The sequence below is a fragment of the Miscanthus floridulus genome, chromosome 8, assembly GCF_019320115.1.
Source record: "Miscanthus floridulus cultivar M001 chromosome 8, ASM1932011v1, whole genome shotgun sequence".
In the NCBI taxonomy this organism is placed as follows: domain Eukaryota; kingdom Viridiplantae; phylum Streptophyta; class Magnoliopsida; order Poales; family Poaceae; genus Miscanthus; species Miscanthus floridulus.
Genome location: NC_089587.1, coordinates 17,647,026 through 17,664,209, shown reverse-complemented (window position 1 = coordinate 17,664,209; position 17,184 = coordinate 17,647,026). Strand labels below are relative to the sequence as shown.

At 52.0% G+C, this 17,184-nt stretch overlaps 1 protein-coding gene across 1 annotated transcript; it reads right to left on the bottom strand.

Annotated features, from left to right (window-relative positions):
• Window positions 1–8,007: 8,007 nt before the first annotated feature.
• LOC136471245 (protein TIC 21, chloroplastic-like) lies at window positions 8,008–11,440 on the bottom strand. The gene is made up of 4 exons (XM_066468979.1): window positions 11,128–11,440; window positions 10,037–10,294; window positions 9,324–9,524; window positions 8,008–8,432 (listed from the first exon to the last, which is right to left on the bottom strand). The coding sequence occupies exons 1-4, from the start codon at window positions 11,410–11,412 to the stop codon at window positions 8,307–8,309; spliced, it is 870 nt and encodes a 289-aa protein (XP_066325076.1). The 5' UTR covers window positions 11,413–11,440; the 3' UTR covers window positions 8,008–8,306.
• Window positions 11,441–17,184: the final 5,744 nt, after the last annotated feature.

The following is a 17,184-nucleotide window of genomic DNA, read 5'->3' as shown; positions in this document are numbered from 1 at the left end:
CAACTTACCAGCGAAACATACCCCCGCGACGGGCGCATCGGGAACAGCATCAAATCGTCGATCTTCGTCTTCCTGTCCACCACTTCTCTCACCCGACGCAGGGTCTCGTCGTCGGAAAGGGCGAAGGCGGACATCTTGACACCGACGATCGAATCGCCCGGGGTCATCTCGAATAGCCGCCGCCGCCGGGCCATCAGCGGCAACACCCTCCGGCGATGAAAAGCCGCCACGACCACAGCCGCCGAAAGGCCATGGTCGCGCAGCTTCCGCAAGGCCCTCAAAAGCGGTTCCAGCCTGGGCTGATCGGCCTGGATGACGCCGTACCCCCACTTCTCCGGTTGACTCTCCATGACCCGCCCGGTATAAGGGGGAAGTCCTCCGCCGTCGTTACGGAGGTAGAACCAGCCGTCATACCAACGACGGTTGGACGATGACAGCTGGGCCGGGATGTAGAGGGACTGCCGGTCTTGCCGCACGTGAAGGGTGCAGCCGCCGGCCCTCTGCACCTTCCGAGCCCCCCTCGTTCCCCCCGGCTTGGTGGTGAACGTCGCTCGGAACAGGTGGAGCCACAACTCCCAGTGGGGAGCGATCCCCAAGTACCCCTCACAGACGGCGACGAAGATGGCCGCCTGCGCGATGGAGTTGGGGCTGAAGTTGTGCAGCTCCACGCCGTAATAGTGCGGGAGAGCCCGCATAAAGCTATCCGCCGGCGACCCAAAGCCTCGCTCGTGGAAGACCACGAAGCTCACCACGTAGCCGTCGCGCGGCCTCAGCTCCGACTCGTCCCCCGGAGCAATCCACTCCGGCTCATCGGGGTCGGTGATCGGGCGAAGAAGACCGGCCTCCACGAGCGACTGCAGCTTCTCCTCGGTGACGTCAGACCGCTCCCAGGGATCCGCCGCAAGGAGGACGGGACCACCAGCCATTTGCACGGCGAAGGACGCTGCTACGACGGTTCTCTCTCTCCCTCTCTCTTTCAATCTCTCGCCCTCGCCCTTCTCCTCCCCGGCGCTCTATGCTCTCAGCAGCGGCACGAAGGCAGCAAAAGCGAATGCAAAAGAGGTAAGAAGGGGAAGGGCGAGGTTCTTTGCGTATTTATGCAGGGACAAGACGAAACCGCCGGGCGACGAAATCGGGGAAGTTTCCCCCAGAAAATCCGGCGCGGTTATCCAGATCCGGTTTCACCGCCCACGCGCCCACTCCCTCCTCATTAAATCGTGCGTGCAGACACGTCCCGTCGGCTGACCCCACGTCGCGTCCAACCGCAGCAGCAGCAGGCGCCGTTCCGCCTCCCCAAAAAAGTCACCTCAAAAGACGCGCCTGCCGTTGTTAGCCGTAGGGGGATTCCTTTCAGGCAAAGGAACTGGGCACCGAGCCCGCTACGGTCCAGGGGTTCGAAGGCTGGGCCCTTAGGGGTTTCGACAGCCGCCCCAGGGCAACAGAGTCAGGGGCGACTACGAGCGAGCCTATGCGAGGCCGAGGCCCAAGCAAGCGAAACGCTTGGGACGCCCTGTGTCGTGTCCGAGACCGGTAGGGAGGTCTCCGAATGGGATCCCACCGTAGGGAGGCACCGAGCCACCGAGGCCCAGCGAACGGCCTCGGCACCCACTAGAGAAACCCTCCGGTACTCTTGGAGCGCGTCTCCGGACCGCTAGCCGACCCCCAGCGAACGGGGTACGGGCCTCCACTCGGACTTACCCGATAACAGCTCACCGGAAATGTCGTCGCTCGCACCCACCGAGGGTAGCACGGCATCTTCCACCCCTCCTTCCGAGCGAAAAGGAAGCGCGAGGGTCGAATGAAAAGTCAGGAGAATCCCTGACGGCCCTCTTGCCCCGCGCAGAGGTTAGGGGACCCTTCCTGCAAAACATTGCCGAGGCCCAGCGGCTTAGACTCGCACACGAGGGGGCTCGGCAAAACAAACCCTCCTTCCGAGCGAAAAGGAAGCGCGAGGGTCGTTCAAAAAGCCAGAAGAACTCCTGACGGTCCTCTCGCCCTGTGCAGAGGCTAGGGAGCCTCTTCTGCAAAAGACGCCGAGACCCCGCGACCTAGCCTCGCACCCGAGGGGGGCTCGGCAGACAAACCCTCACGCGCGAGGGGCGAACCAAAAGCCAGGGGGACCTCTGACCGCTCTCTCGCTCCGTGCGAGAGACTCGGGGGTTCCTCCTGCAACTTTGCCGAGACCCAGCGGCTCAAGCTCGCGCACGAGTGGGCTCGGCAAACAGCCCCCCCGTCCGAACGAAAAGGACGTGCAGGGGACGAACAAAAAACTCGCTCCGTGCAGAGGCTCGAGGGCTCTTCCTGCACCCAAGATAAAGACAAAGCGACCCAAGCCCGTTACGGTCCAGGGGTTCGAAGGCTGGGCCCCCAGGGGTTTCGACAGCCGCCCCAATATAAAGGAGTCAGGGACGACCACGGGCGAACCTGTACAGGCGCGCCTCGGGTCGTGTCCGAGACCGGCAGGGAGGTCTCTGAATGGGATCCCACCGTAGGAAGGCACCGAGCCACCGAGGCCCAGCGAACGGCCTCGGCACCCACTAGAGAAGCCCGCCGGTATTCTTGGAGCGCGTCTCCGGACCGCTAGCCGACCCCCAGCGAACGGGGTACGGGCCTCCACTCGGACTTACCCGATAACAGCTCACCGGAAATGCCATCGCTCGCACCCACCGAGGGTAGCATGGCATCTTCCACCCCTCCTTCCGAGCGAAAAGGAAGCACGAGGGTCGTACAGAAAGTCGGGAGAACCCCTGACGGCCCTCTCGCTCCAGGCGGAGGCTAAGGGGCCCTTTCCGCGACATCGTCGAGGCCCCGCGATCCGAACTCGCGCCCACGGGCCCGACAAACACGACGAAAACACCTCACTTGAAAAAGAAAAAAGCCCCTGAAGAAGTGAAATCACTCCTCCAGGGCCTCGGGGGCTACACCCGGCGGGTGCGCTCGCGCGCACCCACCGAAACCTCGAATGCAAAACACCATCCCGACAGGAACTACCAAGAGCCAATCCTCGTCAGAACCTCAGGGGGAGTGCCTCCACTCCCCCCAAGGCTCGGGGGCTACTGTCGGGTACCGCGAGAAGGGGTACCCTAAGCAAGACCCAAAAAACAACTGCTTAGACTTCGTAAAGATCGAAACCAGCTAAAACGCTGCCGGCCTCGGCCGATTCTCCGACTCGCCCGAGGCTCCAAGGGCCTCGGCCAATTCTCCGACTCGCCCGAGGCCCATCGCCACGGGCCTCGGCCGATTCTCCGATTCGCCCGAGGCCCCCTCACTACTGATCCCGAGCGATCCCCCGCCAAAGGCCTCGGCTGGGCCACCGACCCTCCGTCTCGCGCAAGGCAGGCTCGGCAGCACTCCGCTGCCTCTTCCTTCTCCCGTCCCTCTGACAAAACGTCGTGTCGCATCAACTCAGCCAACTGCTGCCCCTGACGACAACGGCATGCTCGACACAGTACAGCAGAATGGCCGATGGGACAGGAGGCAGGACTGGGCAGGGGTTACCCGCCACTGTACTAACCACCATGTACATGGTTGACGCCCATGCCTCACTGTGCTGCCAACTCCTGCCCCGAGGACAACGCGGCGTGGGAAGCCACGTCTGGGCTACTGTGGCCTCGGAATCAGTACCCAGGACCAATAATTCCCTCCAGGGCCTCGGCGGTTTGCTTCACGGGCTCGGCAGCCTGAGGGTCCATGATCGCCGAGCCCCCCACGATGGCTCGGCCTCAGCATCTGCAGAGCCGCTGCCCACTACGACGTCATTACACGGTGACCAGCACGTCGCCCGCCATGTCCTGCATCAAGCTGTACTGGAGTCCCACGACACACAAGATCGAGTATGACCGGCGCGTCACTCCTGCACGACAAGGACGGGGCCACTCCGTCGACCACGCCGCAACAGTGGCCGCCTACAGGGCTCGGACACGCCACCCCCGTTTTTAGAACGCTATGTAGTAACATATGTAGGTTCCTGGTTCTCCCTTGGAGTATAAAAGGGAAGGACCGGGGCCATTTCTAGGGAGGAAAGAAGGAGGACGAACACACCGATAGAACTAGACACTTCCGCTACGCTGGGGGAGAACAACGCCTCAAGCAGCCCGCACCACCCTCACCGAGACCTGGGGCTAGCCCCCTCTCTCACCTAGCTTGTAACCCCCTACTACGAGCACTCCGGTGCAAGGAATACAAGATCGATCTCTCGGACTGGACGTAGGGTCTCGATTGCCTGAACCAGTATAAACCTTGTGTCTCTTTGCATCACCATCCGGGATTAGGAGCACGCAGCACAAATTCACTCGTCGGTTGAGGGACCCCTGGTTCCAAAGCAACGACAACAATGAACCCATAACATAACAACATGCGCTGCGGTTGCCTAGGTTTACTAGTTTTTCTACGTCTTGACATCATCCTACGGTTGTATAATACAAATATTAAAAATTATATGAAACCCTAAGTAATGTCGATTCTTAGGTTGAAAATCCGACTACTATATACCGAATCGATGCGAAAAAAACTAGAAGGGGAGCGAGGATACTTTGCTCTCGAAGATCTACGGATCAAATCAAAGTTTTCAAGGTCCAATATATCGATTCGTGAGGTAGGGCGAAGTGGGGAGAGAGAAAACACGAGAGGGGGGAGAAAGAAGTGGAAGAAGGCTCAGGCAGGAAGATGGGGGCTGGAGTTAAAACACCACCTCGGCGTCAGGATCTACGGCGTCAACCTTGGCGCTAGGGTCTATAGCGTCGAGCTGCCTACTAAGTCACTGTCATGTCTGCGTCGAGCCTAAGACCGATGACGCCGAGCTAAGGGTTCAGATTTTAAAATTTTACCTCCAAAGATATATTTGTGATTTTTTTTTTTAAAAAAGCTAAAAAATAAAAATTTCTGGCCCGTGTCGCGCCCGTCCCCGTCCACCCTCCCCCTCCACCCCAAAAGCTCCCGCCCGCGCGCCCGTACATGTGTACTAGCCGGACAGTACGACCGCTGTGCGTGCGCGACGGTTTGGAGGGCTCCAGCGACCACGCCGATGGGACCCGCTCCGCCGCTGACAGCTGGGGCGACGCGATGCCCGGTCCCGCAGGGCAGCGAGGGAGGCGCGGGGTGGGCAGACAGGGTGAGGAAGGCGACAGGGGGAGGGCGCGGCGGTTTGCGGGTGGTGGGGCCCAATGGCCAGGCTGGTGCGCAATCTCTCGGGGGGTGGGGCGCGCGGGGCAATAAAAACCGGCGCGATCTCGTGGAGGGAGGGAAGGCATCAGGCATGGCAGTTATGGGCACAGCTCAGCTCCCGCGGCACAGGTGTCTCTCCGTGTGTGCGTGTGCGCTCGCTCTGACGCGCCACGGGTGGGTGGGTCGTATACCCGTACGGCCGGGACGAGCTGGCACTGACACTGCTGCTGAATGAATGAAGAATAAAAAAACGTGGCCGGTTATTACCGGGCCTGACCGGACCGGCTGTTGGATCCATCGCGGTGAGGGCGACGTAGGTAGTAACTGTTACTGTTACTGCGCTTTGGCCATGTAACTTGGTGTGTTCTAGCTCGATGACTGGGTTAGGGGCGCATCGGTGAATGGCCTGTTTGCTTAACTTATTAGCCGGCTTATTTACTAGAATCTCGAACCGGCCTGAAGCTACTAGTGGTTACTGTAACCGCCTAGGTGCAACCGTTCGGGTAAACGGGAGGAGGTAGGCAGCGGAGACCGATAGGTGATGGGGCGGCATGCGCCGTACAGAGCATTGACTCCCAGTCCCCCTCCCCCCCCCCCCCCCCCCCCCCCCCCCCCCCCATCATCTGCTGGAAGCAACCACCTCCACGGGGAGCAGCAGCGCCGCGGCACAGCAAAGCAAAACGGATCGGCCGATCGATCCATCGCTTCCAGATTGGAACCCAACGCACGCCAATGCAGTGAAACCCACACGCTGTCGTGTCGAGGGCTCGAGGCCCTTGGCCCTATACCTCGGTGGATACGCGAGACGGCTCCACGTATCGTGTCGCGTACTATGAACGGCCGGCCCCAGCGCGTCGCGCTCGCGCAAGGCGACGACGACGGCCCTCGAACGCCTCAATGAAAGCAGGGCAGGAGGGGAAAAGGGCAGCGGCAAGAAGTCAGAGGCGGCGGCAGGCAGGCAGGCCGCATCTGCGCATCGCATCGGCTGATCGGCATGAGAGAGAGAGAGAGAGGGGGGACGTGGTGGATGTGGATCTGGGGAGGCGCAGGGCCAGCCTGGCTGGTGCGGCTTTAACGGCCTCCCACCGCACCGACACCGGCGGGTACTGTACTGACTGTACCATGCTGCGGACGATGCGGTGCGGGTGCGGCCGAGAGATCCCGTTGCGAAGTTGCAGTTGCACAGCACAGGCACAACAGCAATAGAATAGAGGGGGAGGCAGGCAGATCCATCCACCGGACCAGACCAACCAACCTCCCCCACCCGTTTCAGTTACGCGCGCAGCTTCCTTGCAACTTCCTTCCCTCCCGATCTCTGGCCTGCCTGGGCGGGGGCCCACCGGCCCAATCGCTGTTGTTGTTTATCGCCGGGCTGGCAAAAGAGGAGGAGATGAGAGGTCCAAGATTCACTCCACGCCGCTGCTGCCGGCTGCCGCGCACCCGGCGCACGGCGGGGAATCCTTGCCTGCGCACCAAACGGCCGTGCGGCTTTGTTTATGCGCGCGCGGTCCAGGCCTAGCCGAGACCGAGACCGAGACCGGCGGGGCGTGTACGGAGGCGCCCGTACCAGCACCACGTACGTACCAGACGGACGGGCGCGATCCCCACAGCCCCAACCGCCGTCCGTCGTCTGGGATTCGGGATATTTCAGGCCCCGTCTGGTGCTCTGGGTCCGTCTCGTGTCGGTGTCGTGTCGCGTCGCGTCCACCAGGGCCAGGCAGCGTTGCTCGGCTCCGCGGCGGTTGGTTTGGTTGGTGGTTCCGCCGCGTGTGGATGGGATCCGCGAGCCAGCTGATCCGTGATCACCAGCTCCCCGGTCTGACACTGTCACTAAAAGCCGCGCGAGGCAGTGAAGTGAATACGTACGGCTGTCCGGTGGGTGGCGACGACGAGACGGGGATCAGGATAAGGGCGAGCCACCGGCACACCGCAGACGCAGGCAGCTCGGCGGTGAACACGCCGCCGTGCCGTCTCAGGCTCCGTTCGCGTGCTCTTAAACCCAGCTTTGATCCGTTTTTTTTTTCCATCTAGAACAATATTTTCCTCTTAGCGGCAGTGGCACGGAGGCTGTAACGAGCGGCGCTCCGTGCGCGCCGGAGCGACGGGGGGGGGGGGGGGGGGGGGGGGGGGGGCAGGCAAGCTGCCGATGCCCAGTGGAGCTCGTCATCCTCCAGGCCCACCAGAAAAACTGTTCGGACCCCGGACGTCGTCGCGCCGTGCTACTGCTCACTGCTGTGCTGACTGTTCGTTTAGCTGTGGCTTGTCGTAAACGATCGTAAATTTTCAGCCGGAACAGTATTTTTCTCTCACAAAAACCAGCCAGCAATACTTCTTCACGAACCAGCAACGAAACGAACCAGCCAACCGAACAGGCTTAAGGTTGAAACCAGCGAAGAAGCGGGGTACAATGATTAGGAACGAGCGAGCCAGTAGTCATTCCTCCGAGCGAACGGGGCCTCAATGTGTTGCGCGTGCGTGCGTGCGTGGCTGGTCGCACGCGGGCTCGCGGTCGCGGATTCCAGCGCCCCGCAAGCAGACAAGCGGGCGTGAACGCGGGGGGGCCGCTGGCCAGGTCGCCAGGACGAGATGGGATGGGATGTGCGTGCATCATGCGCTGGCTGGCAGTAACCACCTCTCGTCTCGTGCCGGGCTGCCGGCACGGGCAGCGGCAGTGGCACGGAGGCTGTAATTAGCGGCGCTCCGTGCGCGCCGGAGCGACGGGGGGCAGGCCAGCTGCCGATGCCCAGTGGAGCTCGTCATCCTCCAGGCCCACCAGAAAAACTGTTCGGACCCCGGACGTCGTCTCGCCGTGCTACTGCTCACTGCTGTGCTGAGACATGAGAGTTGAAACCAGCGAAGAAGCGGGGTACAATGATTAGGAACGAGCGAGCCAGTAGTCACTTACACTCACTTGTACAGCACCAGCAAACATGCGCCACATACATGTGATTCGCAAGTGCTCATGCAAGAGCTCACACTCGGCGGGGATTACGCTAACATGTTGTCTCCAGCCGAACTGGAAGGCATCGATGTGTATGCAAAGCTTGATGCAAGTTGTACTACATACAATCAAGAACAGCAAGTGTCTAGTAGAGCCGAAGGGATGAAGGGTCTTTCTTGACCTGCCCATGGATCAGGATGGCTCAGGCCCGTGCAGGGGCCGGGGTAGAGGCAGGGGCAGCTTCCGCTGGAGGCAGTGACACCGAGCGCAGCAGCTCCAGGGTGCTCGCCAGCCCAAGGAAATGCGACAGGATGGTGTTCGCTGAAGCCTGCTCACTCAAACATGAGGGTTAACAAAGATTAGTAAGTAGTACAATAGTGTACGTTGATGATAAATTAAAGACTCTTTAATACTAGTAACAGACTACGATGATCAGCACAAAAGAACACAACTTCAACTGCAACTCTGTCCCCTTCAATGTTTTACTACTATGATTAATGATCTTGAGTAGTAGCAAATGTCTGCAGACTGCAGGATTCTAATCTGGGCCTCGTTTAGATTGCGAAAAAAATTTCAAACCGATAAATAGTAGCACTTTCGTCTTATTTGACAAATATTATTCAATCGTGGACCAACTAGGCTCAAAAGATTCATCTCGTGATTTCAAACTAAATTGTGCAATTAGTTATTTTTTTTACCTACATTTAATACTCCATGCAAGCGGCTAAAAATTGATGTGATGGAGAGAGTGAAAAAACTTGGAATTTGGATGGCATCTAAACAAGGCCCTGGAGCCCTACAATTATTTGCATTGTCAGGTCGCAGGCTGCATTGATTTTGATGTTATTCCTAGATGTGATGGCGCCTTCCCAATGTACTCCTACAGTGCTATGTCGAGTTGTTCTACTACTACTACAAGAATCTACCAGGACAAAAATGATCTCAAGAAAGTGACAAAATACTTTTTATTAGACATGTGATTTAACGAAGCAAATATTTAGCAAACTCTATAGATGGACTATTTTCAGGTAACAATGAAGTTAAGTGCAATACTCCAAAACCATGGTCAAGGCTGATTAAGGTACTTTATCCAAAAAAGAGCTGATTAAGGTAATGCTGAAAACTAGAAAATGACACTGTTTGACTGGTTACATGTGCAAACTTTGATGAGAGAATGATTCATGCCAAATACTAGTAATAGGAGTAAACAATCGAGTACCTGAACTAGGAAAACATCTAAAGCCAAGACAGGGCTTTGGCCAGGAGCAGCAGCATAATAGGGTACTGCAGAGGTTGTGAGAGCTTTTGCTACCAAAGCACCGACAGTAGCTTGCATGCCGAGAACAGCGGCGCCCATCCCAAGAATATTAAGAACAATGCCATTTTTCAGGCTCTTAACAACATCAGCGCGTGGAGGAGCCTGAAAAGCAATTAATTAATAGTTTCATATGTCTCTTAATGAAATTATGCAAAAAAACAGTTTCATTTCTAACTTAACCAGGCTTGCCAAACAAAGTTAACTATATAATACATTATGTCGAAAAGCAGCTAAAAGTTGTCTATGATAATTGATACTCCCTCCGTTCCAAATTATAAGATGTTTTGGCTTTTCTAGATTCATAACTTTTGTTATATATTTAGATATACACTATGTCTAGATGCATAGTAAAACCAATGTATCTAGAAAAGCTAAAACGTCTTATAATTTGGAACGGAGGGAGTAAATATCATGGTATGAACCAGCTTGGTAGCACAAGGAATGGCAGTAGGCAGGTAAAAAAAGATGAGCCAAAGCCAGTGGGAAAGAGGTACAAAGATTTTTCACTGGAAAGAGGTCTACGAAGACTTTTTGGAAAAACTTCTTTCATGTGAGTAGTTCTGTTATTGCGGCTAACAATGTAAAATCAGTGCATAGTTCAGAAAAAGGGGTACCTTAGCAGGTTCTTTTGATGTTCTTCTAAGCCTTTCAGAGAGACGGATGTAACCAAATGACCAGAAGACTGAGATAAAAGCAGCAGCAATACCAGCAGCAGTTGCATAGAATGTAAAGGGTGCTGTCACCTTCCCCGTTACAACTGTAGAGAATGCCAAAATTCCAGCAGAAACAATTGTGCACACCAACTGGGACCAGAACCCAAAGGTACCCAAATTCTTGAAATACCTTGCTGTTTTCTCTAGTCTCTTCATAACCTGTCCAATTAGCCAATACAAAATAAATAGAGAAAAAACGTTATTTCAGAATCACTGTACATGTGAGAGGCCATTTAGAGACGAGCAAGAAACACATAATCGGTTTAACAATGACACATGTGAATAAGCAACATGATTTCAAACAAAAAAGAGTGGAGATTAACCAGCTCATTGTACTAGAACTTCCATAATTTGTATACCTCGATTAAATGGCATATGAGTTAAAACTATTTTTTTCATGTCTCTTGTACTAATAAGAAACCTAAGTGCCTAGGCATGAACTAAGAAATCCTAGTAAGCACATGGAACTAAACTGCAAGCATGCCTTCGTTGATTGCTTTTAAAATTGGAAAGCAATAGATGCTTAACGAAAATGTCAGTCAGAAATTAATGCACACTTTCAAAATCACTGATGAACAAGAGTAATCATGCCTATCAACTATGTGACAACAAGGTGATGCTACAGTGGAGAATGAAGAATGATCAACTACCAACAAAGATCTACCCTTCACTAGCTCCCCACAAATTTGTTTGCGTTCCTTCTCCCTAGGCTGTAACAATTCCTAATAAGCGACATAACACACATCTCACCCAGTGCCGCAAAACCAATCCTGCCCATGTACATTTCCTCAAACAAGAAACCATCTGCATAGTCCACAGCTAACAACATTTCTTGATGGAAGGAGCCTCAAAAATCTTACCAAGGTTGCCAGAGAGCACCAGATCACGAAATTCCTCACTCAAACTATCACATAAACCCTACTCCACCCACAGAGCACGGCCTGGGGCTTCGAACCAATAGACCAAAGGAAGAAAAGGAACTAGCAAGGCACCTGCTCGAGCTTGACCCGCTCCACTTCCTGCTCGGTGGGTGGAGGCGTCGGGTAGAGCGGTCCCGACGAGGGCGAGGGCGAGGACGAGGACGGGGCCGCCGCCACTGCCAGTGTGAGGTGCCGCCGAGCGCTTCCGTGGACCCCACAGCTGAAGCAACCGGAGGCACTGAGTAGGGTGCGGCAGACCTGCGACGCACACGCGGACGCGGAAACCGCACGCTGCCGAAGCATCGCCAGCGGCGGCGGCGGCGGCGCGGCCCGCGCGGGGAGTAGGAGCGCCTGCATTTTGCGATGACGATGCTATCCCCTTCTGATGCCGTGTTACACACCCACCCCACCTTTTCAATTTGTGATTTTCACGATGGCCATGGGCTAACGTAACTGGGCCTAATCCAGTCTGCCTCAAATTAAGGCCATATCAAAGCCTTGCTAAATAAAGCCCAATTTATGTGATGTTATATTATATGTTGCAAGGCTTTCAGGTCCATCTACGGTTCCTTTGCTACAAAAACAAAGGTCGATCTACGGTTCCCAACCGATAAACACAGCCCAATTTATGTGATGTTATATGATGCAAGACTCGTAGGGTAAGATCTACATGCGTGTGTTCCTAGGAGCGAGCATGCGCGCGTTGTAAGCGTGGTAGTTCTTAAAAAAACATATGCTATTGCTGCTACGAGACTACCCGGCCGCTGTTTAGCTGCAAGGAACAAAGGTGGGTCCGTCTAACCCCTCTTACAAAATTGCAAATGAGTTGTTACTCACCCCCCTCATGACAAGACAGTCCTCGGGATTGCGCACCATGAGTCTTAGCCCATGCTCAATAGAAGTTTGATAAGCTTTCAAACCGATTGGAACATAAGAACTTCACAATCAATTTAATTTCACAGAAAAAATAGGAACATACAAAAAATCCAGCATTTCAAATAGATTGTCACTACTACACAAATGATTTTGCAAGATGGCGCCCTTTTATTAACTGAGGCGGTCATAAAATCTAACCGTCTCGGTTAATGCATATGGTTAACGGAGGCGGGCACTTTTTATTTATCAAGGCAGGCACTTTTGTCCGCCTCGTAAAATCGATTTATGGAGACGTGCAACTTAAGACGACCGCCTCCAAAAATAGACGGTCGTCTTAAGTTGCCCGCCTCCATAAACCGATTTTTGGAGGCGGACACACTATAAAGCCCGCCTCCAAAAATAGTGGCCCAGCTTTCAGCCCAGAAAAATCCCATCTCCGCCTTTCGACCGGGCTCATATATAAGCAGCACCTAACCCTAGCCTCACCTCCCACTCTCCCAACGCCCCTCCTCCTCTCCCGACCCATCGAGTGCGGCGCCCCTCTCCCTCCCCGACACGAGCGCGACCCTCTCCGCTGCACTCCCTCCTCACGCCTCCCTATCTCTCCCACTAGCGCCGCACCCCTCCTCTCCTTCTCCTCTCTTAGCTCTCCCTCACCAACCACAGCACCACCCCACCTCTCCTCCTCTCTCTGCCCTCTCTCCCTCTCCTATAACGGCGGGAGGCGCTCACGCCCTAGTGGCAGCTCGCGGGGGCGGTGGGGTGGGGCCGTGTAGCCCTCCGGCGCGGTGTCGGACGGTGCCTGGGAGCCCTATACCGCGGCACGGGTGAAAGGTCCTAATATGGCTAGAGGAGGGGTGAATAGCCTATTTAAAAACTCTTCAAGACACTAGAGTAATTGATTAGTATGACAAACTACGTAATGCAATTTTGCTCTAGCTCTACAAGGGTCGCAAGCCACCTATTCTAATAATTCTAGTTGCTATGATCACTAGCACACACAACAAGCTAGGTCACTACTCACTAAGCTAGTGTGCTTCCAAAGACTAACTAAAGAGCCACACTAACCAAACTAACAAGCTCTCAAAGACTAACTACACTAAAGAGCTTGATAACTAGTTTGCAAGGAATGTAAAGGAGTGAGTAGGGTGATTATACCACCGCGTCGAGGAATGAACCAATCACAATGTGGAGACAACCAATCATCAGGAGAAATCCAATCACAAGAAACACAAGATTTTTCTCTCGAGGTTCACGTGCTTGCCGGCACGCTAGTCCCCGTTGTGTCGACTAACACTTGGTGGTTCGGCGGCTAAGAGATGTTACACGAACCTTGTACACACAATTGGACACCGCAAGAACCTACCCATAAGTGAGGTAACTCAATGACACGAACAATGTACTAGAGTTGTCTTTGGTGCTCCGCCGGGAAAGGCACAAGACCCCTCACAAGCAACCGATCGAGGCCGGAGACAATCACAAACTCCGCTCAACGATCCTCCAATCACCGAGCCGTCTAGGTGTTGGCAAACACCAAGAGTAATAAGCTCATAACCAGCTCAAATCACCCAACTAGTGCCACAAGATGATGCAACTCAATGTAATGCACTAGAGGCTCTCCAATCTCACTTAAGATGATGAAATCAAGTGAACAAGTGAGCGAAGTATGTTGCTTAGCTTCTAAAGGGTGTGCACAAGTGTAAGAGCTGCTAAGAGGGTGGCCAAGGCTGGCCACACCCTCTATTTATAGCCACACAAGCAAATAGAGCCGTTATACCCCTTGAAGCTATCTGCATGGGGGCATCGGACACGATGGTGGCACACCGCCCCTGGGTGGCGGTGCCCCAACGGTCACTTTCCAACGGCTAGAAAACTAGCCATTAGCGAGCCGTTGGTCACTGGACATGGCATTGCAGTGGCACCGCCCTAGGGGTGGCGGTGACCATCCCAATCAAGTTCTCGAAACCGACCCTCTCCAGAAAAATAGGGCGGTGCACCGCCATCACCTTGGCAGTGACCATGGTGGTGACCTCCCTCGCTTGTGCCTGTCTCTAGAGGAAAATGGTGGTGGCACCGGACACCTAAAGGCGGTGACCAAGCGGTGCACCGCCACACCTGAGGCAGTGTACACTAGCGTGTCCGGTGACCACCCCAAACCGGTCACTCTTGGCCCTTCTTTGCTGAGCCTAGGTGGGCACTACCCTAGGGGTCGTGATGCCACCGGACAGGGGGTGGTGGTGCTACCCAGGCACCTCCACTAGCTCACCGAGTTGCAAACTTTTGCACGATTCAATTCACATCAACTCGAGCTACTCCTCGCAAGCGATGTTAACTCTCAAAGTGCTTTCTCAAAACATGTTAGAGCCAAGTTAGCATTTCTCAAAACATTTTTGATAAATGTTTTTGCATGCTCTCCGACATGCACTAGGCCTAAATGCAATGCATGAAGTCCAACACCTAGTGGCACTAGATGACCGAATTGTCTAGTTAAGAACCCCTCTTAATAGTACGGCCATCTATCCTAAATGTGATCACACTCTCTATAGTGTCTTGATCATTGAAACAAAATCTCTATTTATACCTTTGCCTTGATCTTTATAGGGTTTTGTTTTTCTCTTTCTTCTTTTCCAAGTTGAGCACTTGATCATCATGATATGTGGTTATCTCATCATTTCATGTGATCTTGAGTGCCACCATGCTCCTCATTTGGATTGCACCAACCTAGCTCATCTCATAACTCATGACAAAGGTTAGTGCATAGGTTTCATCAATTATCCAAAACCAAACTAGGGCTTTTAATCTCCCCCTTTTTGGTAATTGATGACAATCTTTTCACAAAGATATTCAATGAAATCTTTTTGGATTCATGTTGCTTGCCCAAGCATATTACTATGTGTAAAGGTTATGGACAAGTTTCATCAACCCAAAATTGGTAGTATTAGCTCCCCCTACGTATGTGCTAAGAGTTTGAATTTGAAAGCTTGCACATATGCATGGATAGAAAGTTTGAGAGAGTAATAGCTACCAAATAATGCTAAGGTGTAAAGAATGGACCTTTGAAGCGTGATACCAATCGGAGTTGCCATTTGAACACCATCCTTAGCACCATGATTTGCTAGATATCACTTGAAAAGCAAAGACAAACTAGATACCTCATGAGATCAACATTAGAAGCAAGGTTCTAATACCACTTGTATAAGATCAAGGTATATCTAGCTATCATATGCATGCTAGTTTCATTTCATCAATCATTTTCTATGGTCTAGCATACACCACATAAGCATGGATAGGGAATTTAAGAACTTGTGCCATGCAAGCAAATATATGTAATGCACATTCAAATGCAACATACAAGTTTATGAGCTTACTCCCTCTACTTGTGTGCTTCAAATTTTAAATGATCCACTTATAATGTCATTTCATTTGTCTGCTCCCCCTATCTCTTATTATCTTTGTGAATTTCTCTCCCCCTTTGTCAACAATTAGCACAAAAGGTGAGCTTAAATTTTAGATAGGTTGGGGTGAAACCATGTGAAGTGAAGATCATTTTCCCAGTTTTGGTTTAATCTAGATCATTTGCAAAAAATATTTAACTCAGTTTGATCCAAGGGCAAGCTTCTTCACACCTCCAAATAAGGGTTATCATGCACCATGTTGAGTTAAACACTTATAGCTCATTTTCTAAATCAAACACTAGGTTCACAAGCCCACAAACATGTCATATGCTACCACTAGATCATTTCAAGCATACAAGCAATAGTGGTATCATACAAGCATCAAATTTATTTGATTTCCATGAATGATCCTAAGACATATAAGGAATGACTAGATGCACTAAACAAGTCCTTAGCAAATAGATGAATGGCATGTCAATCAATTTTATCTTCCTTTGCTCGAAGGAGAGGCATGTCATATAATGGAAGTGCATCAATACATATTGGAGAAGTCAAGTATGTTCAATTCATTCCTTAGCTTACAAAACCTCTTCTCATCAAGTGGCTTGGTGAAGATATAGGTAAGTTGATCATCGGTGCCCACACTCTCTATGCAAATGTCCCCTTTTTATTGGTGATCTCTTATGAAATGATGGCAGACATCTATGTGCTTTGTTCTTGAATATTGAATCAGGTTGTTGGTGAGCTTCACGACACTTTCATTGTCACATAGCAATGGCACCTGTTTAAATTTGATTCCAAAGTCACTCAAAGTTGCCTTTATCCAAAGTAATTGAGCACAACAACTACCGGCCGAAATGTACTCCACTTCGGCGGTTGAAAGTGCTACACTATTTTGCTTCTTTGATGACCATGACACAAGTGATATTCCCAATAGTTGACATGTGTTCGATGTGCTCTTTCTCTCAACTTTGCATCCCTCATAATCGGAGTCTGAATACCAATCAACTCAAATCTAGCTCCTTTGGAATACCACAATCCAACATTTTATGTATGCTTCAAGTATCTCAATATTCTCTTAATTGCTTTCAAATGACTTTCTCTTGGTGAGGCTTGAAATCTAGCACACATGCATACACTAAACATCACATCTGGCCTTGATGCAGTCATATAGAGTAGGCTTCCAATCATAGACCGATACATCTTTTGATCCACCATATTACCACTAGCATCACTATCCAAGTTTCCATTTGTCCCAATTGGTGTACTAATAGCTTTAGCATCATCCATTTCGAACTTCTTGAGCATGTCTTTGATGTACTTACCTTGACTCACAAATATACCATTCTTCATTTGCTTGATTTGAAGACCGAGGAAGTAACTAAGCTCTCCAATCATAGACATCTCAAACTCACTTGCCATTATCTTTCCAAACTTCTCACAAAAATCTTGATTAGTTGATCCAAATATGATATCATCAACATAGATTTGCAACACAAACAAGTCATTGCCCAGCTTCTTGGTAAAGAGAGTGGTGTCAACCTTGCCCATCTTGAATCCCTTAGAGAGTAGAAAATCTCTTAATCTCTCATATCATGCTCTTGGTGCTTGCTTCAAGCCATACAAAGCCTTTCTCAACTTATAAATATGGTTGGGCTTTTTATTATCTTCAAAACCGAGAGGTTGCTCAACATACACAAGCTCATTGATGTACCTATTGAGAAATACACTCTTCATATCCATTTGGTACAACTTGATATTGTGGGCACAAGCATAGGCTAACAAGATCCTAATTGCTTCCAATCTTGCAACCGGGGCATATGTTTCTCTAAAGTCAAGACCTTTAACTTGAGTGTAA

Coding starts and splice junctions, on each gene's coding strand:
- LOC136471245 (XM_066468979.1), bottom strand. CDS start 11,412: ATGCAGGCGCTCCTACTCCCCGCGCGGGCCGCGCCGCCGCCGCCGCCG. Junction 9,525..10,036: donor CATCAAAAGAACCTGCTAAG/GTACCCCTTTTT, acceptor ATTGCTTTTCAG/GCTCCTCCACGCGCTGATGT. Junction 8,433..9,323: donor TAGATGTTTTCCTAGTTCAG/GTACTCGATTGT, acceptor TTGAGTGAGCAG/GCTTCAGCGAACACCATCCT.